Source organism: Gamsiella multidivaricata, assembly GCF_025024155.1.
Source record: "Gamsiella multidivaricata strain RSA 2152 chromosome Unknown BC939scaffold_2, whole genome shotgun sequence".
Lineage (NCBI taxonomy): Eukaryota > Fungi > Mortierellomycota > Mortierellomycetes > Mortierellales > Mortierellaceae > Gamsiella > Gamsiella multidivaricata.
The window spans coordinates 833358-859247 of record NW_026251710.1 but is presented as its reverse complement, the minus strand read 5'-3'; the positions used below and the strand labels follow the sequence as shown (position 1 = coordinate 859247).

The following is a 25890-nucleotide window of genomic DNA, read 5'->3' as shown; positions in this document are numbered from 1 at the left end:
AAATAGGAAAGCAGAGAAGAGAGAGATAAGGACGTGCGATGGCGGAGCAGCGAATCGTTAGCGGTCTTGAGGATCGATAGTTGAAAAGTAGGAAGAAAATGCAGAAGAGAAAGAAAAAAAAGCATGGCCATTTATATACCTAACGCGACCAAAGAACACAAGAAGGTGCCTTTGGGAAAATAAAATAAGGTGGACAATGCAAAATGGAAATGAATGAATAGAATGCATGCGGTTAGAATACAATGGGAAGGGCTAATGCCAAATGCTTCATACAATCATGCATCAACAGACAAGACTTTCGATAGTCTGCACCACGCATTGACTCTGTTCACATTCACATTCATGTAGACTATCTCCGCTATTTTTTCTCTCATTGTTGCATTCAGAGACGCACGAACGGGTCCCCGTTGCAGCCCAGCACCCCCTTGCTTCAGACTGAGAAAGAGGACCGAGCCGGATGCGCACTAGAAAGCTACGTCTGCGGGGTTTGAACCAGCTCATGGTGGCGTGGCTCGGGGCACCAGCTAGACTACAGGGCCAGGATTCAGGGCTAATGGTTCAGGGGTACGCAGCCAGACCCATGAGAGCGCCGTTGGGATGCAAAATGAATTGACTGTTGTGTTGTGTCTGTTCGCTCTCGTAATGTTTCTCCTGATTTCTGTTTCTTGAATGGACGCAGCCCAGCACATCTTCAAGGAACAAGCGAATCTTTTTGTCTTTGCTAATTTCACCATAAGTTTACTTGGTCAAAGGGCATGGGCATGTTCGCCATTCACAAAGGCCTGTCAACAAACAGGTGCAGACATGTAACATGACTCGTTTGTTGTCTCAATTGCCCACAGTAAACCTCCCCTTCGCTGGCCCTGCCCTGCCTGGCTCAGTCAACGGGGTAGACAGCGGCAGCGAGATTGCTGCGTCGATGTGATAACAATCGGAATACAAAGAATGGACGTGATCGAGGGAACACGAGACGAAGTAACCCAATTCAGGCCAAAAAAGACTCCAAAAGCGAACGAACGAATGAACAGAATAGTGAAATAGTGAAATAGTGAAATAGTGAAATAGTGAAATTGTGAAATTGTGAAATAGTATTATAAACAAAGGGGAAGAGGGGAAGAGGGGTAGGGGAGAAAGTACAAATAGAACTAGTTGGCCTTCTTCGTCGTTTATTCATTCGTTCGCTCGTGCGTACGCGTTGTAAAAGCTATGTCTTCTTCGGACGCGCAGCTCAACCGGTCTCAGGGAGCCCTTAGCCCCGACAACCTATCGTAGCGGAACTAATGATGTGCTCGACAGCCCTAGTTTGCAAGAGCTGAACAACCGGCAAGGGTCAACCCAATGTGTACGGCGGCAACAACAACCCTTCTTACCGAAATGTAGTATCCTCTGTTCCTTTGGAGATTAGGGAGTGTAAGTGAAGACAGAGCCGTAGACTACCGATGCTACACTCATCACTACTAACCAGTGCATTCTACCTGTCCATCGCATCCCAAGGTCATTTCCGCTAGCCCAGTCTATTTGAACATTGTCCGTTCGCTTGCCCATTGGTTCCTTGCCATAAGAACATCCTTTTCCGCTAACACGCCAACCACCGGCGTCATCATTAGGAAAGCAAGGAAAGAAGACGCAGACACGGACAGCACGAAAGCATCGGCACCATACCTGGTTTTAGAAGCGCAGATATCACATCACCATATCTTCACTGTCGCTGTTGCTTCTGCTGCTGTTGGTTGCAGCTGCACCGAAAGAAAAAAAAAACATTAAGCGCCGGTCAGCATGAGTGCGTGTATGCAGCAGTGGATTTTCGCATCTTTCCTGTTTTGGTAATATTGCTTTTTTTTCTTTCGTTTTGAACCAGCCCCATCCCGCGAATGGACCAATCTGCAGAGCAGCTCAACCCGCCCTCAGCCTTTCTTTTCATATCACCCTCTTGACACGAACAAAAAAGAAAACATAAGAGCGATATTTGTGGAACGTTATTTTCCGGGCACATGTGTGTGAGTTTGTGGGTGTGTCGACGACTGGACGCGATAAGCAGACAGTTTCGGCCGGCAAGAGCCAACCTCTGCAGTACACGAACAAATGCAGAAAAAAAATCCCCTCAGTAGCATTGACGATGGGTCTAGGTCCAGCCGCAAAATTCATAGAAAAGGTATATGTCGCAGTTTCGTTAATTTTTTTTTTTTTTTGTATTTCCTCGCGACTTCTCTTTCTATGTAAACTGTGGGTATTTCGTCCGCATCTTCATGAAGCGCGATGCAGGGCGCGATTGATGGAAACCCTTTGAACGGACAATTGCGTCCGAAGTGGGTAAGAAGTATCTAGTAAACGGTTCATAGGCATCTCCACGCTCTGTCACTTTCTTTCGTTGGTCGAGCCACTCATTTACCCCTATTTTTCAGGCGATATAAAAGAATTTTTTCATGGGAACTGCAACATCGTTTGCTGTCTACCCCTTTCTAAGTGCTGCTTCCAAGAGGGAAACGCGCTCTGCTTCATCTGGAGCTCAGCTGTTATGCACAAAACCACCAACAAGAAGGATAGAAAATAACAATGTTAAACCTAGCGGAAAGAACTATTCTCATCGAAGCAGGTTCATTATCCATTTCTAGCGTTCTTCTTCAAAGGGCTTATGCTTTCTAGGCCCGTCTCTCGTGTTTGCCTATCATTCAGGGCGCTGCCCCGTTTCTTTGAAAAAAAAAAAAAAAAAGAAGTTCAGTTGAAAGCCGTTGTGAACCCAAAAATGCATCCAATGCAGGAATTACTTTTATCTTCTGTGAACAGCATAGACTAACGTGCTAGACTACATAGATAAAAAAGCAAACAAGGGCAGAGTTATGCATGGTGCTTGACGTTGAATCGGCTATAGACTATGGACAATATCCTGATCCAGAATTTTTTGTGGCTATCAAACGTGCAAGAGTAGACTATGTGCGTAGGCCATGTGTAGTGTATGCCTTGTGCGTGAATGTGTACACATGATGCGGGCTCAACCCGCTTCCTCTTAGGGAGTGATATCAGACCGACGTTACTCTATTCTTCAAGAACTGAATTGAAGTATATCCTCCATGGGCAATTGGATAATGGCGACGTGTGCTGGATGGACTTTTTTCCTGCTGAGATTCTCGCTTTGCGATTGTCGTAGCCCGTTTGATATCAGCACAAAATGGCCAATTGAGTCCTTATTTTTGCATGCACTGACTTGCGTGTGGATTTTGAGGGCCTGTCTTGTGCAACGTGTGTAAAAAAAAAAAAAAAAGAGAGGAGCAGGGGTAGGCAGACAACAGTGCTTACCCTTTCATTGAGCAGATAGACAAAGCAGAGCTTTGACCGACTTTTGGTACCATCTACGCATGATTTATTTTTCCTGTCTTGTCCTCTTGTCTGTGTGCCTATGCTAACATGTCCAAAAAAGAAGCTATCTCGACGGAGATGAATGAAGATGTTGCATTGTCGGTCCGCTCTGACATGGTCTGGGCTTTGCTGCATGGCAAATAGACTTCATCTCTACATAGTCGAACGCCCACTTGCTGTTTGCCGTTCGTTTGAGGTTGCATGCGTTGCAAGGATCACAAAGAATGGTCTCCATTTCCACATCCCGTTGGCTGCATCATCTCTTCCATTGTCCTCCTTATGTTATTGCGTTATCAATTGACAGAAGGCTTTTGTAATACTAGTTACGCCCAAAAAACTGTTATTCAATCGCGCTAAATGATCCTCTTGCGCCTTCGGACACCGAGTACCAAAACAATCAGCTTTCTTTTCTTTGCTCCACGTGGAAGACTCCAGTCCGCAGTGCTATTGCAAAACAGATATGATATACAGTAGAATGAGGAGGAGGAATAACTCAATCTAATTGTCTTTTCTCGGACGGGCCATGTCCACCCACAGACTTCATTGACTCTGATATGAATAAAAAGAAGCGGGCTTTTGCTCAGGGAGCCTAGCGAGCAGCTGCACCAACCCACAGACATGCAAGGTACATCAAAGCAATACAAAAAAATGTTCACACCTCCTATTTCTGCGCCATTGCTCCTTGTTTGAAAATTTGTGCCCTAGATCCATTCCAGAATACACAAATGCAACAATCTCCAAGGTTTTGGCGTGCGGCTCATGGCCAAAAGGAAAAACTCACCGCGGACCCACGTCGTTTTGGGGGACAGGACCCTCAAACAGAAAGGAATTCAGGGGGCTGTGCTACCATGGTCAAAGTCTGGCTGTACCTCGCCCCCTCTCCCCCCGCACGTACCAGGTCACCCCTGGACCGGTGCGCTACTATTTTTACATTCCGCTGGGGGTTCCGTGCACAACACCCTTGAAACTAAGTTGAGTCGATCAACAGGGGGGCATGCGCGCGCAAGGAGGGAAGGGGAGATGAGAAACATTTTATTGATCTATTGACCCCAGCGCTGGGTAGAATAGCTACTCGGGCCTTCTACGATATGTCTCTTTGGTTGTACCTCTGCTGCAGGCGTGCACGCGCCTTCAACGGGCTTCATTAATAACAAACGCAACCACGACCGCTAACATGCCTATAGAAAACAAAGAGGATGCATGAGATGGGTTAGGGCCATTGTTCATTTCCGAAATCACCTGCATATCGCTCACACACAGAAGCAAACTCTCGTAATAGTTTGCATCTTGAACATCTCTTCATACCGATGACAACAGGGTACTTTTCTGTCAGGAACAGAACGAACGAAGAGGATTCGGTGGCCTGGTTCAAGTCGTATCCGCGAACCTTTCCATCACCGTATACCATTACTAGAAATGAACGGGAACTCGTACAGCATTAGCGGAAACTGAACATGTGGAGGGTACATGCAGGACAGAGAGGCCAGAGGCTATCTCGACAAAAGGTGACCAATGAACTTACAGAGAATGTTGTGAATGCGCGTCTCTGAGATGCCTGGACCCTTCTCCTTGGCAGCTGTAGCTGTTACAATTGGACGGGGCCCTTCACTCGTGACCTGGAAGCCGGGTGACGAAGAGACGTCGCCGTCATTGTAAACACCCATCGCGTCATCTTTTATCTCTTTGTGGGCAGGTACGGCAACACTAACAATCTTCATTGCTAGCACCTCCTAAGGATATGATAGTGCAATATTTTAAACAATGTTTTGGATTGAGTCAAAGGAGCTGCATCTTTCGATCCTTTCTTTCGATGGTACGTACCCTCCTGACCATATTTCCAAGGGCAGGATTGTAATATTCATCGTTCATAATCATAGAGAGTCGCCAATGGCCAAATCCGAGAGCTCCCCTATCTCTTTTCAAGATTAAGATTCCATTGCGCTAATAAATACGGAGAGTAATGATAACTTCATGATCAGAATCCAACTTTTGTACGCATTCTTTATTCCGGTAGGATAAAGTTCATTCCTCCTTACCGTTGTTCTCAGAACCATGACATCCGTCGCGTCGTTGACCGTTCCCTTGTCAGTATCGATCGTGTCCAAGGACCCAGCAGCGATATGGCTCTCCGTCCATTGCTCCTTGAAGTTCGAGCTTGGAATCAGGTAGTGCTCCGCTCCCATCTTTCGCTTTTGTGGACGCTGACGCTGAAAGCGGGCGGTGCGGTCGTACTTGTGGTGACTAACAAGTTCGATTACATGCTGGGTGCTTTCCGAGTCCAACGAGTTCATGTTTTTGAGCACATTTTCCAGATTAGAGTGGTCGCGGGTTTCCAGGCTTATGATGGCATCCTTGATGGGTAAGTGGATCGAGGTTCCGTCTGCAGATCTAACTGTTCAGGATGAGAAGCAGTTAGTCAATTAGGTCTTTTTTTGGCACTTCAATCGATTTCGATTGCTAATGAGCTCGATGAATATAGTCCTTACTTAAGTAGGGCTTCTGGACAGAGACACCATATACCTGAGGCTCGTCGTTGATCATGTCGTTCTCCTGGACCAACGATTGGTATTGACGCGTCTATCGTGCGATAAGCATGGGAACTCGTGTTAGGGTCATCTCACAATCCCTGATTGTTTCTCAAGACATAATCATAGGTAGAAATGTAAATTACCGGCCACTGCTGATCCGTTAGCCACTTCTTGTTCCCCGTAACGACCTCTGTGGCCTCAGTTGCGATGGAAAGCTGATACTCCCATTTATTAGCGTACTCCTGCACTTGGCCCATCATGACATGGAAATCGTCGCTGTCGGTTATCAAGGATTTGTCCAAATATTGTCGTTCGTTACATGGCAGAAAAAAAAAAAGGAAAAAAGACGCGCAGTGGGGAAAAAAAAAAAAAAAGTGTTCTGTCAATTGGCACCGCATCGACTTTATTTTCTTTTTTCCGATATGGGGATCAAAATATCCTGTGTCGGGGGGTTTTTTTGTCTATCCATAGAAACCATGGAGTCTCTTCGCAGTCGCTCCAGGGCATATGGAATATTCACCATGAAAACTGGTAATAAATACAATTCAATACAATACAAAAAAAAAAAAAAAAGGAATCGCGCTTACCTTTCAGTGTTGGACGGGACCTTCGCCAGATAACTCATGCGATACGGCACACTCTTTTTCTCCCTGCAACCTATATCATAATGCGAACGATCCCAGTAGGTTAAACCGAATGTCGAAAAAAGAAGAAAACAATCCAAACAAACTCCCTTGCACTTCGTTGTCCTTACTTAAAGAGGGTCCAGACAGGCCATATGGCAGGGCGTACGGACGATCTGGCGAGGTGGCACCAGGCTTAAGTGGCGGCAGCTTCAAGGTTCGGAAAGCAGCTGTATCACTCATCCTAGCAAGAAGGAAAGTTTGATTTCGTTAGCAAGGCAAGTTTCACATCCAGGGCAGCTCAAGTAGCGTGCCATATGTACCTTGAGTAGAGAATTGTGTCGTGCTCGAGAGTGAAGTCTTTGATCGGCGTCGATCCTGGAAGGACAAAATCAAAGCTCACAAACGGCGCGTATGTATGGCAGGTCTCTGTCGACGTCGATTCACACTCTAAAGAACGGTGTCAGTTAGGATGAGACGCCCATTTGAAGCAGCTTTCCGAATACTCTTCTCAGATTGTGTACACACACCTTTCAGATCGGTACTGCTTTCATAGATACCAAAATGATATACACGGCTGTGGTATGCAACATGTTCGTCTCGAACGATCTTATAGACAACCGCCAATCGAATCGCCTCCTTTCCTCTCTGTTCACGAGTTTCCTGCGGCTCCACATCCGAATTAGTCTCTGGGATGATGCGCTTCGAAAGCGACGAGTGAGTAATAGGTCCTGGAAACTTGTGTGTATACATCAACTCCCATGCTATCGTATCATACACGAAGAATGCTTCATAAGTCCAGGGTCTGGAGAGGACCTTTTTGCCTTCTTTAATGCATCGTCGTCCTTGAAGATCTTTGATGACTTACTCGATGAGTTGTCGCTTGCGAGTACATGATCCAATCTTCGTCTGTACTGTCGCAAGTGTCCTATAAAATAATCCCGATAATACCGGATAAGTAAACATGTCCCCTGGCAAGCAATTGAGCGACATCCCCCACGGACACACGGTATTTCCTTGGCATACCTGGACCACATTCGCTGTCTGCATGCCAAATATTGGTCATCCAGATCCATTGCTCGTCATCCCTGCTATTGCCCTGAAGGATATCCATGTCGTCTTCACTCTTTGCCGTCTTTTTCTTGCCTAGATGCCAGTGTGGATTCCAACCACCCATGAACTTTTGTCCATGTTCTTTTGATTTATCATCGCCGTCAATGCCGGTATGGTCATCTCCTGTTGGGGTGTGATCCCGGTTGATGTGAGAGTCCCGGAAGTGGTCATGATACACGCCGGAGAGCTCAACAAACGTTCGGTCGGGTGTTTTCATGAACTCGAGCTTGTCTTCGCACTCGACCACTTCAACTGGGAAATCGTATCCGTCCCCGTGCAGGCGGATAAACAGGAATATGACACTCAAGCCAAAGACCAGCATCCCGAGAGGACGCCATGGCAGCATGGTGGAAATTGCAACCGAGGGAAAGTTGATTTGCAAAGGAGGTCCTTGGCTGCACTTGCTTCGAGGCGGTTGGTGATGAGGATTTGAATGAGTGCAAAGGAATCGAACGAATCGAAGTAAAGTCTGCTACGTCGTGCTTCGCGAGCTGTCATCCCACTGTTCATTTGTACAACTACCAATTCTATTAGGTTTATTATGGGCAAAATGTCTACGTCTTTCTCTTCTCCCTTAGGAGGCCACAAAGCTAAAGTACTGACGAAGTGCGTCCGCAAGGGTCTCGGGCAGGCTATTGATATTCTGCAACACGACATAGTAATCGAATGGGAAGGTCTCCAGGTACGGATTTAACGACAGCTTCGGCATCCCGTTCACGCTCGTAAAGCTGGCGGTCGTCATCTTCATGATTGACTCTTTCTCGGGCTTGTTATCCAGAATAATAAAGATCAGCATGATCTGCTGCTCCGCCGCCTGCCGCACCAGCGCCTTGAGGGTCTCATGACTCTCACAGATACCATCGGAGATAATAATCTGCAGCTGCCACAGCTCCTGGGATCGTGCGGCGCCGGATTGATTCATCTTTGCATGCTGGAGCAGAGCAATCGAAGCTTCCATCATCTCCTTGACCTTGGTCTTGGACTGGTCGAATCCGAACCGCTGCAGGACCTTGGCGCCGGCCTCGCCTGTGAAAGGCTGGTCGAACGGATGGAGCAGATCGACGCGCTCGCCAAAGCTCATAATGCCGATCTCTCCGACTTCGAGCTGGGAGAGGGCCTTGGAGATCAGCGCCAGGGACTCGTAGGCGAGCTGAACAGAGTGCGACTCGGACATCGAAGTCGAATCATCGATCGCAATCATGACCTGGTACTGGCGCTTCGAGGGCTTCGTGCGACGGAGCCAGATCTTGTCCTTCTTGAACTGAGACGCGATGTAAGGGATGATCTTTTTCATGTTCAGTCGTTTTCCGGTGCGGTAGTCGCCCTTTAACTTGGTTGCCTGAGTCGGCTCTAGGATCAGACGCAGCTGCTCGCAAAGACCGAGAGCGAGGTCCTGGGTTAAATTATCGTACTTTTGCCAAAGTGCTTGAGCTTCCTTGGGATCCCGTCCGCTCGTTCTCCAGCTGCCGAGGGATACCTCGAGCTGCTGACGGAGTTCCTCGATCTCTTCGGGTTTGAGTGGCTCGTGCGCGGTAGCGGCACTATCGGCCTCGCGCCTCTTCTGCTCCTCGTCCTCTTCAGCATCCTCCTGGTCCTTCGTCTTCTTGTCCATCTTCTGCGAGAAGAATGCGCCGGCAGCGTTCTCGGGCTTGGCCTGCTCCATAGCATCCTCATCAAGCTGTGGCTTCTGATCCTGGGGTCCCTGATCCATGTCAACATCCTCATCCTGAGGATCAACATCCATATCGGCAACCTGATCGTCCTTCTCATCCTCCTTTATCTGCTCCTCGTCAATGGCAGCGAGGTCCTTGTTACGATCCTGCATCTGCTGCTCATTGGCGTTACCCATCGTCTCCATATCGTGAGCTTCATCGTCGTTCTGAAGGTACTCAAAGGCCTGGTTCTCATCCACCTCCATCTCCTCGCCCTCCTTCGCCTCCTCGTCCTCCTTTGTCTTTTCCTCCGCTTCTTCCTCCTCCTCCTCCTCCTCCTCAGGGTCAGCAAGGTCCTGCAGCTTCTGCTTCCAGTTCTTCAGTGCCTCGGCCAGGGAACGATGAGGATTGGTCTCGCGCTTCCTGGGCTTCTCCTTATCCTCCTCATTCGAAGGGCGACTTTCCTTTTGCGAATCATCGCCAAGCTCCTGGGGCCTGTTTTGTTGCTCCTGCTGCTCCTCCATCGTAGGATCCGGCTTTGAAGACGTTGGCGCGCTCTCCATCGAACGTTGGCTATCGGCTTCGGCCTTGGGAGTTTCGCTCGAGTTGGCTTTGCCCTGCTCACCCTCAACACCAAACTCCTGCTTCGCCTCGGCATTCTGGTCGGGCTGCTCCTCCTGTTCGGATGCTTTGACATCCTCCTCATCCTCTTCCTTTTCTTCCTCTTCCTGCTTGTTCTCCTCCATCTTGGAAAGCACCTGTTCGTTCGGTCGCTGGCGAGAATCATCACGAGACTCCTCGTCATCCTCCTCTTCTTCCTTCTCCTCCCCTTCCTTCTCCTCGTCAGCAGCAAGAGCATCTGCCATCTCTTCATCTTCGTCCTTATCCTCAGGCCCCTCCATCTCCTCATCTTCCGCCTTCTCACCCGAGGTCGTCTCCTGGCCCTCCTGTTCGTCCTCCTCCTCTTCGTCGCCGGCATCTTCCTTTTTGTCCTTCGATAGCTGATCTTCAACATCCATCCGATCCTGGAAAGGCTCCTCGTCAGGGCCCTCATCTTCACCTTCATCACCCTCTTTTTCGTCGCCATCCAGGTTCAAGTCGTCGGGTAAGTCCAAGGTCTCGGCTTCAGGAATCTCTACCTGCTGCTGCTCATCAGGCTTGTGCTCTGCGGACTCTTCATCGTTATGATCCTCAAACTCTTCCTCTTCAGCCTCGTCGTCTTCCTCCGCTTGCTGGTCGTTCTTCTCTTCATCGCCTCCCTCCTGGGCCTCGGCTTCCTGATCGTCCTTGCCCTTCTCCTTCTTCTCCTCCTTCTTGCTCTTCTTCTTATCGTCCTGCTTGCCAGAATCCTCTTCGTCCTTGGCAACCATGTCGCTCTCCTGCTCGTTCTGCTCGGTCGACTTGTCCTCATCGATCATCTTATCGTTATCGCGAGCATCCTCGGCTTCGTCGTCGCCCCACATCTTTTCATCGATTGCCTCGGGATTATCATCGTCGACGTCGCCAATGGCCTCATCTGGATCCTCCTTCTCCTCATCATCGTCATCATCATCATCGTCCTCTTGGTCAGACGACGGCTCAACGTCCTCGAGGTTGCCTTCAAAGTCGTTCTCCATCTCAATACCCTTATCTTCCTCCTGAGTCTCTTTCTTGTCGTCCTCATCCTGCTTCTTCTCATTCTGGGTACCAAGGACCTGTTCTTCATCTTCGATCTCATCACTGACATCCTTGCCACCTTCACCTTCGCCAATACCCGTGCCAGCGACACCGCTCTCCTCTTCGCCTTCCTTCATCTCCTGCTCCATCTCTGGAATACAGAAGCCCTTGCTGAAGAGGATCGAAAAAGTATTGCAAAGCACATAGGTCAGCTTGTTGATGGTCTTGTGGAACTGGACAAAGTGGAACAAATGATGTTGGGCCAAGAAGAGATACTGCTGAATGAACGGATAGAGCTCCTGGAGGCGCATTGTCACAAGGGCTTCGGCTGCTGCGGTCTGTTGAGGCGAAACTTGATTCTGGGTCTGATGCTGGATGAGGGCCTGGATCTTTTCGTTGATAGATCGAGACTTCTTGATGATGGAATCCATATGGAGAGCACGGTGCATGGTCGCGAATTTTTTGTTCTCGAACGTGATGAACTTTTCGGGCATGCCATACTCATCCTTCTCATCATCCTCCTCACCCTCCACAGCTGTGTCAAGATCAGCTGCATGACCGTTCGCGGTGGCAGCCGCATTGGCCTTAGCCTTAGCCTTTTTGCTAATGTCCTGGACTCTCAAAAGAACAAAGGTCACGCATCCATCGATCTCGTCGTTAATATCCTGGACGAGCTGACGGATCGAGTTATTACCCTCAAGCGACAATGCCATCTCGGCAGTAGTAGTAGGGGACGACCACTGGTGTGGGAACGATTCGGAGATCTGACAGAGCAAAGGAGCGATCATGAAGTGCGCCTCGGGTATCTGTTCCACGACCGAGCTCAAAGACTGCTCGATCTCGTGCACAGCATCCAAACTCTGGGAAAGGGTCTCCAAAGTCGAGCTGGTCAAGACCGGAGACACACCTGCGGTAACCACAGGGTTGAGATACCATTGATCGACGATCTTGTCCAACGCATGTTTGAGCGACATGGTCCTTGCCAAGGCACCTTGCACAATTGTCAACATCTGACCGCGCACGGGCGATGTTGAGTGGCGCATGGACGCCTCGAAGACCAGTATCGAGTCTGCAAAGAGATCGTACAGCTTGTCGAGCGCCTTCTTCTGCTGGACCAGCATCTGTGGACCGCTCAGGTTGAGCGAGACGGTCTTGTCCTTGGGAAGTACGAAAATTCCCTGGAGCTGGGAAGCCATGCCACGGATCGTATCCATCGAGGTCTTCATCGACTGCAGCTCCTGTCTCTGCTCGATCACAAGGTTAACGAGATGCTCGGTATATCCTCGGCTCTTTTCAGCCTCGACCACCGTGATATCCTTGGGCGGCTGCTGTGAGAGACTACGGAGCTGCATCATGCGCGCAACAATCCTGTAAAAGTAGTCGTCCGACTTCTTCCAGAGCTGAGCGACCTGTGTACTAGCAGGAATAACGCGATCGTCCAACTTGGCCTGGGCCTCAATATCCTGGATCTCAGTCGGGGGCAAATGGAAAACATATCCCAAAAGATCTTCTTCCAGACGGACCATGCGATGGCGGTTCAAGCCCAATCGTTGCAACAGCTTCAACAAATCAACGAGGGCACGCTTGCGGATCGTTTTCATGTTCTTGAGCTGGCTCCTGTTTTCCTCGGTCATCTTGGAGGGTGTGTCCTTCTGGAAGTCCTCGATCTGCTGGATAATATCTCCGCAGAGCTCCTCTAATGGCTCACTCTCGGGACTTGTGAGAACAATGTTCTTGGAAGTGATCTTCTTCAGTCGCGTGAACGTGGTCGCTAGGTTAATCAACGTCTCGCTAGCGCTGGGCGTGATCGACTGCTCAAACACCTTGCGTGTATATTCAGGAATATCCGTCACCATGGTGGTGTCCGTGATCCAAATTTCGACATTTGGCTGAACGATCTCAAAGACTTGTCCTTTCTTGTTAGCATTGACAACAGGAGTCTCCATCTGATAGGCAGTGATGATGTCCGTAAGGGGCTTTCGGAGGACATCCCTGTACTTTCGCAGCAACTTGTTGAGGCGACGATGGGTCTTGAGTGCACTGGCCTTCAGAGCATGAATATTGGTGTCCTTCCAGCTAGCAATCTTGACGTGCTCCTTCATTTCCTTCTCGATAGGTTTCTTGGAGGTAGAAATATAGGTCTGAACATTCTCAATAAACTGGCAGTAGTATTGATGAACATTCCAGATGGCATCTGCAACCTTCAAAGCGATTGCTCCGGTCACAACATCCAAGCGGCCCTCCTTTTGACGCCTCTGACGCTCAGCAAGCGTGAGCTCACCGCGGACCTGAAGATGGCGATGAAACGATTTGAGCAGATCCATGCGCGGCAGGAAGTCGCCGACAGTGGATGCCTGCAAAAACTGGTCGAGGACACCCAAGAGACCCTTGACGTGAGCAGGGATATCGATCTCGAGACCCTCATCCAAGGCCAGGTCCATGTCGCGCGTGGGCTTGACGATCGACCCGTAGAAATGGAACCACCACGCAAAGACACCCTCGGCCTGGTTCTTGTCCTGGATCTCCAGCAGCTTGGGCCAGCAGGTCAACTCGAGCTGTCTCCACGAGATGATCAGCGTCTTGAGTTCCTCCTGGTTCTCGAGAACGGAGTATTCGCGGCTGGCGTTTATCTGCCAGTCCTCGGTCTTGAGTAGCAGGACTTCGATACCGGCCAGGATCTTGGCCACAGGCGAGTCCATGGGGAAGGCAAGCAGCTTGTCACAGAATTCAATAAGCGATTCAAGGATAGCATGCTCGGACCACACAGAGAGAATACCCTCGAGGCGGTTGCGAAGTTTCTGCAAAATGGGCACGATTCTGACAACCTCCGCGACCCTCTGGTCCTTGTAAAAGTCGTACGTAGGTTCCGAGGACCAGTAGTTGTTGTCCTTGCCCATCATCCAGTCCTCCATCAAGGCACTCGAGAGCAAATGGGCGCCTTGCGAGGCTGCGTCGAGTTGATGCCCGAAGGAGCACTCGCTCACATCTGCCAGCTCAGACGCACGACTGTACCAATCCCAGATACGCGCGCGGCGCTCCTGAGCGGTCATAGTCGCTCCGGAGCATTTCTCCAGCTCGGCTGCACCAAATATTGACTTGTGCATCTTACCGATAATGGTCACATCCTTCTCATCAAAAGTCTTCTCCTCGACAGCAGGAACCCCTACGGCCTCTTTGGGTTCGTCGTCGGGGATGGTCATGCTCTCGTCCGGGGCCTTGAAATCGTCCGCAAAGTCTGGGAACATTTCCTTGAATGTGGCCTCGTCGATCGCATCATCGTCAAGGCCTTCGTACTTGTTCACCCGCTGCTTATAAAGCGATTCTTGTTCGATTGCCATCTTAGCGGCATGCTCCTCGCCCTTGGTCCAGATATCAGTCACCTCGGCAAATAGGTTATCGAGTGTGTCGATCGAGGACTTGTCAAGAATACCAGTGGCAGCTACGGCACGACGCTGGTGCTGCAATGCGGTGATCAAATACTTGAGATAAAACGACCAGGGCTTGGAGACAACGTTCTTGTCAAAGACCGTGCGCTTGACGACTTGGAGCGTCGCTGGCTGAGTGACAACATGAAGTGAGTCGAACTTGTCCGAGCTCTCCAGATGGTAGTCAGGAACGCGGACCAGGCAGGTGACAATGGATTCAAGTGCCTCACGATCCTGGACATCGCTCAACGCGCTCGCGGAAGCAATAAGACGGACTCCAAACTTGACCTGATAAATTGCCACAACCAAAGGTTGGAGAATATCCCTATACGCCCTGAACTTCTGTCCATTGCGACGGATAAACTCGTGCGTGACATCCTGGAATAACTTCTCCTGGTCGAACTGCGATCCATCCTTGGTCGCCTCGATCTTCTCGATCAGTCCAGAGATGGTCTCAGCATTGACGGCCGCCTTTTGAATCTGCCAAATTTGTTTAAAGAGCTCTTCGAGCTGCGACTTCACGGGGCGAAGGGCCACATCGAGTGCAAAGTGTTCAATCTCGTACTCAACTTGGCGCAGTTCCTCGATTTTCTCGCGTATGGCCGCGTTCTCGTGCGATCCCGTAAACGTACTCTCGATCTCCTGGCGGACCTTGATCTCGGACTGCAGTACCTCCTGCTTCGATCGAAGGGCATGAAGCATCAAGCGAGGCTTTGCGGTGGGGTCCAGGGAATAGTCGGGAACATAAAGCGCCATAAAGGTCAGTCCAATGTTGACCCATGCCTTGCCGTGATGGCTCTGGAGCTGAACCTCGCTATCACCGATCACCTGGTACAACTGAATGGATTGTGCCAAGTGTGAAATCGAAAGAGCAAGATGGCGACCAACGGAGGATGGCTTGACTGACACGTCTGATTGCTTGAATCGGGCCAAGACAGATAATCCTGCAGCAAAGGCATGACTCTGGCGAGTTCCTGTGCTCAGAGCTGTAACCAGCACATCCAATGCCTCGCGCTGTACCGAAAAATCCATCTCTTCGTGGACTTGGCAAATCACTTCCAGCAGCTGTAACGATAAAGAGAAGATGTGTTTTTGGTTAGGGGATTTCTTAAAAATAGTGAGAGAGATATTAAAACAGCCCCTCCCAAGTACTTACCAGGTTGATGGAGGAGATCAAATTGATCAAGGACGCTGCGACGCGATTAATATGCTTTGAGGCGCGAGCCTGGTGAGCAACCAACGAGCGAGTCTGCTCCAGCTGAACATCCATCGTGCTGATAGCAGCCTTGGGCAATGTGGTCCTATTATCGTACAACGAATATGAAAATAAAGATCAGATGACTGAGAGACAGGGTGGCGACAAAGTTGATAAGGATGATAATGCACCGGATCTGGCACCTACAGGTAGTTGAAGTAGGCAACAGTGTCCACGCTTTGGAACAACTTGGCCGGCCCCTGGATAGCGGTGAACTCTCGCACATCCTCCTTGAGCACTTTTCCACCAAAGGAATCGAACTTAGCATCCTTGAAGGCGTTGTTCCAAAGACGCGCGTGCCAGTTATGTAAGACGTCCTGGACTAGCCGGTTAAAGACAGCCTGCGTATTCTCGTTCACATCTAGAGACAAACAGTGGGGTATTAGTATCAGTGATTCTAAGAGTCGTACTAGCAAAAACAAAAAAAGATGTATTGCATAATGGTCTTGTTTGGTTTACCTTTGGCGTCCGAATCAAAGACCCAAATCAAACGCTTGTGAGGGACAAAGTCGACCGCTGAGCGTGTTGTACGCTTCAGCGAAAACTTGTGCAGAGCCTTGATCTCATCCAGGACCTTCTTGGACAACTTGACTCCCTGCGGCAAAGACTGCTGCAGCTTTGAAAGAAGTGCCATCTCAGCCACAGAGCTCGAGAAGTCCATGATCGGGTACATAAAGTCTTCGGCGCCCTGATGGCTTGCAGACTTAACCTTGGAGTATCCTTCGAGCTGCTTCTGAACTCCCTCGATTTGCTTTTGAAGATGCTATGGATTATAAGCCGACAAAAAAACGTTTCATAAGTATCAACCCAAAATGTCATATAAGAATAGTACAAGGGACATTATCCGTCTCACTTACAGCTGGAACGTGCTTGATAGTCTTCAGCAGCACAGCTCCGTTTTCAGGACTCTGGTCCACAAAATACAAGGTCGCAATGGCGTCAACCAAAGTATCCTTAAACTCTGGCATGCTACCGATAGCCCTCGCCTTCGCCAAGGTGTCCTTGTCAAGAATGGACTCATCCGACCAAACATCAATCGTCGATGCGATTTTAAGCAGCTCCTCCTCAACCTCGACCAACTCCTGCGAAGCCAAGACAGAGGGGTGGAGGCGTCTCCAAAGGCTCTTCATCAGGGTACCGGTGGTGAGGACCATGGCTTCTGTCATGATGTTCAGGCTCTGGAACAGAGGGCCAAAGAACTCCTGCGAGATCGAGAGTAAGAATTCGCCGGACTCAGCCATCATCTTGACAAGGATCATGAGCTCGCCGACATTGACAGTTGGCTCCTGAACAGTTTCCCAGACCATATCGCGCTTGTCCAAGAACAGATGCATCTTTGTGGCCTGTCATATAGATAGGTATTAAATAATCATCCAAAAAATTAACATCAGATAGTATTAACTGATTCATCAAAACGAAGCAATAAATGAACTGAACTTACGTTCTCGTCGCTCAGACCATTCAGACCAGTGATCCACTGAGTGACAATGCTCCTGATGGCATTCAAGCAAGGGCTAATCTCGGCCACGACCTGGTGCTGCAAGGGCTTGTCCCAGAGTTGACGCTGATGAAGGTAGGAAATCTGCACGGTGTTGGGTTTCTTGCCACGGGCCTGTGCGTACACCTTGTCCTCAATGTAGGTAAACTTCTTGACACGGATGAAGAGGCCAATCAGACGAGCGACGGCTTGGTACTCGAGCCAGTCTTCCATGGCCATTTCATTGGTCTGGCACAGTCGATCAATTGCCCAGAACAGATTGGGGTTCAAGCGCATGTCCGCAGGCTAAAAAAAAAAAAAAAAAAAAAAAAAAAAAAAACATTGGAGCAGATCGGTTAGTAAACGCTATGCATAACATATTGACCTCCTAAATTGTCCAGTAGCAGGTCGGCTTGCTTACCTGAGATTCTAAGAGGGCCTTGTCAAGGGATAACTTGGTCGCTAACGACACCTTGAGACCTGCAAGACGAGGCATCAACGGACTTTGGGCCAGCTGATCCAAGATATGATCCACCATCAATGCTTGCGCCCTGCTCAAGTCCTCCAGATCGCGAGTCTCTAACAAGTTCCGGAGCCATGTCTTACGCATCTCTACATCGTACAATGAGCTTGTCTCCAAAAAGTAATGCGCCGCGGTCCAAGTCATGGTCGTAGCACCATTCAGCAGAAGCAAATACATGAGGTACGATCCATGCAACGAGACCGTCGCCAGCTTGGACTCTTGTGAAAACATACGTCCCTCCAGCAAGTGAGGGCAGTTCGTAACAGACAACGTGCTCTCGTAGCTGGGTTCCAGCACAAACGAAGGAGCCTGCAGCGACCCAACAATGGGTAACTCAAGGTGGTTCTCGCCCTCAACAGCGTACACTTGCTGGACACCGTGACGAAGCGCCATTTCCAAAGGCTCTCCACGCTGAAGACGCTCGACAACGAATCGTGTGTAGAGCAGCATATCCTTAGCATGCACAGTCTTCCAGGGCATGACCAGTTTGAAGTAGTCGTGGATGTAGTGATGGATCTGGCTGATCATGGTCGGCACACCTGAGCCTCGGACGCCGAGAGAGTTGGCAATCTTGAGGGAGTCCTGTGTATTGTTGATCCACTCCGCGTCAACAAGGGTAATCTCCACACCACGGTTCCTCATGGCTCGGGACAGCTCACCGTAACGTGGATCAACGGTCATGAAGATCCTGAAATTGGGATGCGGTCGGATAATACGCACCTCGCCGTCGACCAGACCGCGCTCGTTAACCATCAATGTTCCGTTCGGCTCCATGAGCGAGTTGAGTCGATCCAGTACGGAGGGGTTGCTCAGGTTGGCGTTGTCGATTAAGAGCCAATATCCATGCTCCAAAGCGTTAATCAGCGATCCGTCAATCCACTCGAAGCGCCCACTAACAGACGTCACCTCCAATCCACGAAGGACCTTGAACTTCTCATCCAGCTCTTCAATCTCTTTGATGAAATCCAGCTTGAACTCCTGGACCAGGTATCGGAGCTGGTTCAGCAGGGACTCAGTAGCATTGTTGCGCATCACACGTTCATCCGCAAGGTTGCGTTCGAACGTACCGCGCTTGGCGAACTTGTCCTGTGAATGGAGAAGGTAAAGATTCTGACTAATCTCTCGCGCATAGGACACGCTGCTGGTCTGACCACGAGTCCCGATCAACAGCATCTCGCGGGAAATACGGCTGGCAAGACGGGAGAGGCCAAACATGATGTGCTCTTGATGACGAGCAATATCGACCTGCTCAAAACCACCCAACAATTCCATCGTGTCGACACCCGAATTCATCGAAAACTCCTCCAGTTTGTTGCCGGTCAGATTTGCCAAAAGCCGGACGATAGAAGTCTTACCGCTCGAGGCAGGTCCTGTCAGGATAGCCATCCAATTCACTTCCACACACTTCATCAGACCCTCCAGAGGCGACAGCAGGGACTGAAGCAGATGCAGGTCCTTTCCAAGAACGTTACTAGTGTCTCCATGGCGACGAGGCAGAAGCGAGTGTCCGACCTGCAAGTGCTTGTCATCCAAGTGGTAATATGGTGACTTGCTGCGGGCGTATGGCTGGCCAAAGATCCTTTCAAAGAGTGCGGTGGTAGCAGCACGATCCTCCTCAGTTCTCATACGTTGCAGGTAGATCAGATCAAAGTGCTCCGAAGGATCGTGGTTGAATCCGAGGCCGTGGTCCGGCAGAGTCATTAGCTCCATCCAGCGGAAAACATCACGCAGGTTAAACTCCCAGGGACTACCCTTGCGTCCAAAGCTCTGCTTGACCATCGTCTCCTCAAACATCTGGTAATTGAACTCGATCATCTTGTGCAGCATCGAGTCTTCGACTTGTGGGAACAGGTGCTTACAAATAAACAGGATATCACCATCAGTTAATTGCTCCACAAAGACTTGTGTGAAACGGTTGACGAAGGACTTGGGAAGACCCTTTCGACCGCCTCCTTGCTGCAGTGGGTTCTGAGCCGCAAAGACTCTGAAGTTCATGTCGCACTCAAACGTACGATCCAGCTCAGGAATATAGACAGATCCGCGATGATCCAGACAGGAGTTGAGACCCTCAAGGACACTCTGGCTTGCCAAGTTGATCTCGTCCAGCAGGACCCAGTCTCCGCTCTTCATCGCCTGAAGGAATGGTGCGTCTCTCCAGGCGAACTCTCCGCTGTTTCCGCCTTCCACAGGAAGATCCGAACCAAAGAGATCCATCAAGTCTGTTTGTTCTGACAAATTGATCCTGACCAGATTATGCGCCGATGCCGCCGCAAGTGCAGAAATGAGAGACGTCTTTCCGACGCCTGGAGAACCCTCCAGAAGAATGGGCTTCTTGAGTTGAAGCGCACGTAGGACTCGCATAGCATTATCGGTGGTGGTGGGGGCCAAAAGCGTAAACTTGATCTTCTGGTCCTCCAACTCACCCTTCTTGATAAAGAAAGGCGTAATTCCAAACTCGTCACCCATACTCTTGACAGTGCCAGTTCCCTCCCTAAAGACAGCGGCCTCACCGAGCTGCAAGACACGATTATCCTTGCTCAATGCAGCAAGACACTTTAGTCGGAACTCTTTCAGCAGGTTTCCCGTAAGCGAGGCTCCTCCAGCAGAGGCATTCGATCCCAGTCCATCAAGCAATACAAGACTTCCTCCGTGCACGAACGCCTCCTCGGCAGTCAACTGACCCTTTTCCATGAGCGCGTTCATGAATCGAACCCAGGCCAAGATATCTCTCAAACTGACCACCACGCGACTCTTGCCCAGCTCATGAGTGTACCAGGCCACAAAGTCAAGGACCCTCTCTGCAAATCCAGTCATTTCCTCCCTGTACTTGATTTGCTCCGAAATGATCTTGACAAGATCCTCGCGGTCCGTCACAGCAGGAACCCAGATCTCTGTGAAACGGTTGCGGAGCGCAGGAGACAGTTCCTTCTTTCCATAATCGCCTCCAGGATTCATGGTGGCGAGGAACTGGAAGTCTGGAACGCCGTTCATGACCTCAACTGTCTTGCCTCCCTTTTCTGCAAGCACAAGAAGACGATGTGGCTCGAGAACACTGTTGAGACGTTCGAGAACAGAATCATCTGCGAGCGAGATCTCGTCCAGCAAGAACAAGTGGCCCTCCTTCAACGACTGCACCAAGGGACCATCGTGCCATTCAAACAGAGTCGTGGCCTGGCGATAGGCGCGACGTAGCTCCGCGACCATCGCCTTGAGTTCCGTACCATCATCCAGCGTCCTTGTCTCGAGCTGGTTAGCCTTGACGAACTGCTCGAATGCAGTAACGACCACATCCAGATCCGCCTCCTCTGTGACAAATGTGATCTCACCGCCGAGTTTTGAGATAAAGTTGGTGAGCTCCACTTTGGTCGTGGCAACTAGACCCTGATTGTTACGAACGGGTCGCTGTCCTCCCAGCAGATCCGCAGTTTCGGTATTCTGATGGCAGTTGACGATCACCAGCTCGCGGCCGAGGTATTCCGACAACATCTGGCAGACCGTCGTCTTTCCACATCCGGTCTCTCCGACTAGCAGCACGGGCTCGTTGTTCTTGAGGCAGCGGCTCACAAGAGTAAAGAGTCGCTTCATAGCCTTGGTCCAGACCACGTTTTCACAACCGCCGTGGAACTTTTCGATATAGTCACGAACCTCGGCGCAGTTGTACATGATATCCAAGTCGATCTTGCTTCTCATGACCTCCTCCAAGACCTCCTTCACGACAGCGCGCTCTTCGTCCTTGCGACATCTCTCCGCCAAGATCATATAGCCGTCCATCGCCAACTCGTCATAGCTACCAGCGCCACGACCTGCCCATCTGAACAGATCACGTAGAGTGATAAATCCATGTCCCTGCTCAAAGATACGAGTCGTCTGACGACGGGCCATCAGTTTCTTGTATACCTCGACCAGACGCTTGCAGTAGCTTGGTGCCATTGTGCAGCGGCGGGAAAGAATCGTCTCCAACTCGCTCTCTGGGATCTCATCAAAGAACAGCTCCAGAAAACGGTTGCGGAATGCTCGGGAGAGTTGCTTACGTCCTCCGTACAATCCTGCGGGGTTCTGAGTTGCAAACAGCATGAAATCCGGGTGGGGCTTGACAATCTCACCAGTCTCGGGGATAACCAACTCGCGATTATCGTCCAGCAAGCGGTTGAGAGCTTCGAGGACATCGCTCGGCGCCAAGTTGAGTTCGTCCAGAACAATCCAGTATCCGTTCTTGAGGGCCTCGACCAATACACCCTCCTGGAAGACTAGCTGCCCATCAGAATTTGAAATGTACGTTCCAATGTACTCCTGCAAATCCGTGTGCTCGTGGTTGTTAATACGAACGAATTTGTGACCCAAACGATGGGCCAGGTACTCGATCATCGAGGTCTTTCCTGCGGACGTGGGACCCTGGATCAGGATAGGAAAACGCCTTGTCATGACCACGCGGGAAAGATTGTTGAGATTGTGCTCGACCGACGCTGTCAGGATATATTGGCCATCGTCCCGGATCGGATGAGATCCGCACTGGAGCCAGAAATGACCGAACTGAATCAGCTCCTTGCCCGATTCGCTTATCTCGGGTTTACGAGGAACCTGCGTAGTAAGCTGTCGTGGGTTCTTAACGCCGTTCAGCAAGTGTTTCTCGACAAGGGCCTTCACAACCCGCTCGCTATCTTTGCTGAGCTGGGTGAGGAATGTCATACTGAACGCCTCGTAGATCGACCGCCGCAGCCCGTATGTCGATACGATCTCGCGCACGAATTGCAGGGCTCTGGTCAATGTTCTCATAGAAAAGTGAGGTCTCTGGTTCGCACCATCCGCAAGTTTGTGTGCGTTACTCAGCGCCTTTACCGCCAAGTAGAAATCAGCAATGTCGGCAATGGCGCGATTGTCTCCCACGGCCGAGGATTCGAGGTATTTCCTGATGATCTCCAGCAAGTCCTCACGTCGGGCATCTGGCGGATGGACGTAGAATTCCGTGAAGCGGTTGCGAAGACCCGGAGGAAGATCCTTCTTGCCCACATCCGTTGCAGGGTTCATACAGGCGAACACCCGGAAGTTCTTGTGGCGCACGACCGGTTCAGAATCACCTCGCTCCGCTAACAGGATACTACCGCTCTCATCCTGAAGCAGGCCACTCAGACACTCCAATGTCTCTGTGGTTGCCAAGTTGATCTCATCCAACAAAATCCAGTCGCCTCGGCGCACCGCCTTGACCAGTGCTCCTTCTAAGAACGAGAACACGAATTTGGCGGATGATGCAGAGTAGGTCTCCTTGAGTGTTGCCAGCTGGTCCGCGAACGCCTGCCAATCCTTCCAGAGTGTCGGAGAAATCTTCTTGGAGGAGCTCAACTCGCCTCCTTCTGTCGATTGCTTGCTGGTATCCAGCTTGCTCTCGGCCATCTGAATGGATTGGGACCAAGTCTTGATCAATGCCTCCCATTTGCTGTGAACATACAGTTTGTCGACGAGGTTGATGAACTGCTGGTTCTTTTTCCTGGAGAAGGTTCGTGAGAACAGATCGTCGAACATGTTCTTCAACGGTACCGCGAGCACCTTGACATCCACCGGCTTGAACCCTCCCAAGAGATCTGAAGAGTCCGACTGCTGCGACAAGTTGATAACCGTGAGGTTGTGGTTCAAAAGACTGGCCAGGTGCTGAACAACTGTCGTCTTTCCTGTACCGGTCTCTCCTACAAGCAATACCGGTTCGTTCAAATGAACGGACACTGCAATTCTCTCCATCAGCTTGGCAGCATGAGCAGTCTTTGCGAAATCCGAGCGCCTGCTTCTTTTTCGTGCTCCACCCTGTTCCGTACTCAGAATCGGCAATGTGACACGGCCGATTGTGATGGTGTTGGGATCCCTGTCGTTGAGATCCGGAATATATGCATTGATGTAGTGTCGGACCATCTGTTCAGGAATGGTCAGCGCCGCACCGAGACGGATCAGAACTCTCTCCCAGACGTCATATTCCGCAATCATGGAGCAGAAACAATCCACCGCCTCCGAAAACAGATCCTGAAGAATGGCCGGGTCGACTCCTCTCTTAGTGCTGATCAAGTTCCCAAGAGCCATGTATCCTCCCTTTGCCTTGATGAGTGTATCAATACGCGTGCACCACTTCATAAGGTCCCTTGGAGAGATCACGCGAGAGACCATTGACTGCGACGATGAAAACTCTGGTGATGCAAATGTCGCCGAGATACTCTGAAAGACGCTCATGATCAAGTTTGGAAGAACTTGATCCCCAAGTTCATGAAACCGCTCGTGAATGATCTGAGACAGCTCCTGGTGCGAGAGGGAGTTGACCTGGACGTGGGTCCAGAGGTTGGCGCCGATGCTTCCGTCTGTTCCACTGACATTGCGGGCCATCATACGGCCAGATCGTGTTGGGATCATGGATTTGGTCGCAAAGAGTTGGAAGCCCTCGTGGGCGGGGATCTTTTCGCCGCGGCTGGGAATGAACAGTGTCCTGGACTCGAGCAATGGCAGGAGAACTGAAAGGACCTCCATGGGGGCAAGGTCGATATCCTCGATGAGGAGCCATTTTCCGTCGCGCACGGCTGTAGTGAGCACTCCTGCCTGCCATTTGAAAGATCCAGGCTTTGATGTTGAGACATATGTTCCGAGAAGCACTTTTGAGTCCGTCTGATCTCCGAGATGAATCTTCACAAGGTCTACATTGCACCGAAAATAGAATATATTAGCACCGATGCATCAAACCCGTTACAAAAAACCATTCAGAGCACGGAACATAAAAACCAAAGACCTACCATCACGACCAGTGACTCTTGCAACTTCTTCCACGAGTGCTGTCTTTCCGGCTCCGGTGACACCTTCGAGCAATACTGGAGCACCAATCGACAAGGCGAGTCCAATAGAGTGCAGGTTATGTTTTGTTGTTTCCGTGAGGACCAGCCTATGCTCCGGCAATATGGACTGCTCTGGATGCGTATTGTTCGACCGCGCAAGTAGAACTCCGCAAAGATTGACTGTCAATGGCGATAGATCCTCCGCTGTGATGCGTCTATGTGCGTCCTCTGCCGATGATATTGCTGAGTTTTTGAATAATGCAAGCTGAGCTGCGGAGATACGATCCTGTTCCATCAGTCTATAAAAAAAAGTGAGAGAGAGAGAGAATGGCCATAAAAATGAATTGTCAGAATGCCGTTTCCTTATGAGATTCCTTCAGCAATAACTTCATAAATGAGCAGGATGATCGGAAACTGCACTTACGTTAGCAAGTCAGCCCGGTACTTTTGCGATCCTGCAATCCAGCTGATATCTGTACCGGGTGTCAAATGAGCCTTGAGGGCCGTGCCGATCTGGTCATCCCTGATGTCGAGTACAATGGCGAGGCATCGAATAACGAGGTATTTCAGTGCATCGTCTGTGTGTGAAAGCAAGTTGTAGACAGGCGTCCAGTCCCAGAGCGTCGCAAATGTCGATTGAGAAAAGTTCAGGAGGCGGAAGCAGGTCATCATGGTGTCCTGAGCTCTCCTGGTCAGATCCTATATCGATTTACAAAGAATATACAGTTCAGTCATTCCGTCATTTCTTTCCGTTTTTTTTTTACAAATCTCTGCCCAACGGAGGCTGCTTACCTCTGAAGGTGATCGAAAGTCTTTTTCCGTAAGTGTATTAAGCCATTCCAGTGGCGACGGATATTGTGAAAAGAGGCGGACAGCAAAACTAGCAGAGCGATATTACACCCCAGATTAGTAACCGAATCTCACGTCAGAACTATTACTTTTTGTCCCGCGAACCAGATATAATACGATCATGATTGCATACCTCTTGACTTGAGGAACGATAGGAAGTATCAACGCAAAAGCCCGAGCCATGCTTTCCAAATCCTTTTGCGAATTTTTGTTATGATCTGCATCGGGCACGCTCCTGTCTTGTCCGATCAAGGGCGATGAGGTTGTATCAGCCGCAAGCCAGCGAGCCACCAGATCGAGGACAAGCGGTCTGAAGAGCTCCACGATCTTGATGGAAAAATGCTCGTTCTTGAGCAGGTACGAGATGATGTTAAGCGCCTTGTTGGTTTCGACGCGGGTGAGTGAGGCTGTACCGTCCGCAAAGACCACGAGGACATGACGCTGTGCCGGAGACAGGATTCGTTCTGTGAGTTTTACATGAGCCTGGGTATCAAGGAACTCGAGGAGGTCTGTTGTTGCAGACGACAGGTCCATGCTGAGTGGGTCGTGAATAGTGGGTGCCATGCTGAGAAGTGATTAAAAACGACGAAAGAGAAAAGACCTGTTGATACAAAAAAAGAAAAGAAAAGAAGAAA

At 50.1% G+C, this 25890-nt stretch overlaps 2 protein-coding genes across 2 annotated transcripts; both read right to left on the bottom strand.

The window, feature by feature from the left end:
• Positions 1 to 4239: 4239 nt before the first annotated feature.
• BC939DRAFT_435535 (uncharacterized protein) lies at positions 4240 to 8113 on the bottom strand. Its single transcript, XM_051553507.1, has 13 exons — positions 7532 to 8113; positions 7374 to 7433; positions 7036 to 7269; positions 6829 to 6955; positions 6637 to 6749; positions 6470 to 6539; positions 6026 to 6158; positions 5841 to 5931; positions 5391 to 5746; positions 5176 to 5295; positions 4877 to 5084; positions 4660 to 4764; positions 4240 to 4532 (listed from the first exon to the last, which is right to left on the bottom strand). Exons 1-13 carry the CDS (start codon positions 7962 to 7964, stop codon positions 4486 to 4488), a joined length of 2097 nt encoding a protein of 698 aa, XP_051417592.1. The 5' UTR covers positions 7965 to 8113; the 3' UTR covers positions 4240 to 4485.
• A 79-nt stretch (positions 8114 to 8192) lies between these two features.
• Positions 8193 to 25819, bottom strand: BC939DRAFT_498527 (uncharacterized protein; the record flags this gene model as incomplete). Its single annotated transcript, XM_051559826.1, has 11 exons — positions 8193 to 15416; positions 15508 to 15652; positions 15754 to 15967; positions 16066 to 16369; positions 16464 to 16949; positions 17048 to 17389; positions 17505 to 24271; positions 24368 to 24705; positions 24831 to 25105; positions 25199 to 25286; positions 25389 to 25819. The coding sequence occupies 11 exons, from the start codon at positions 25817 to 25819 to the stop codon at positions 8193 to 8195; spliced, it is 16614 nt and encodes a 5537-aa protein (XP_051417591.1).
• Positions 25820 to 25890: the final 71 nt, after the last annotated feature.

Excerpts from the sequence above, each read along its gene's own strand:
- BC939DRAFT_435535 (XM_051553507.1), bottom strand. The coding sequence starts at position 7,964 with ATGCTGCCATGGCGTCCTCTCGGGATGCTGGTCTTTGGCTTGAGTGTC. Across the intron at positions 7,270-7,373 it reads CGCAAGCGACAACTCATCGA|CATGGGAGTTGATGTATACA; the intron begins GTAAGTCATCAA and ends ATGATACGATAG. Across the intron at positions 5,296-5,390 it reads TCATGGTTCTGAGAACAACG|CGCAATGGAATCTTAATCTT; the intron begins GTAAGGAGGAAT and ends CGTATTTATTAG.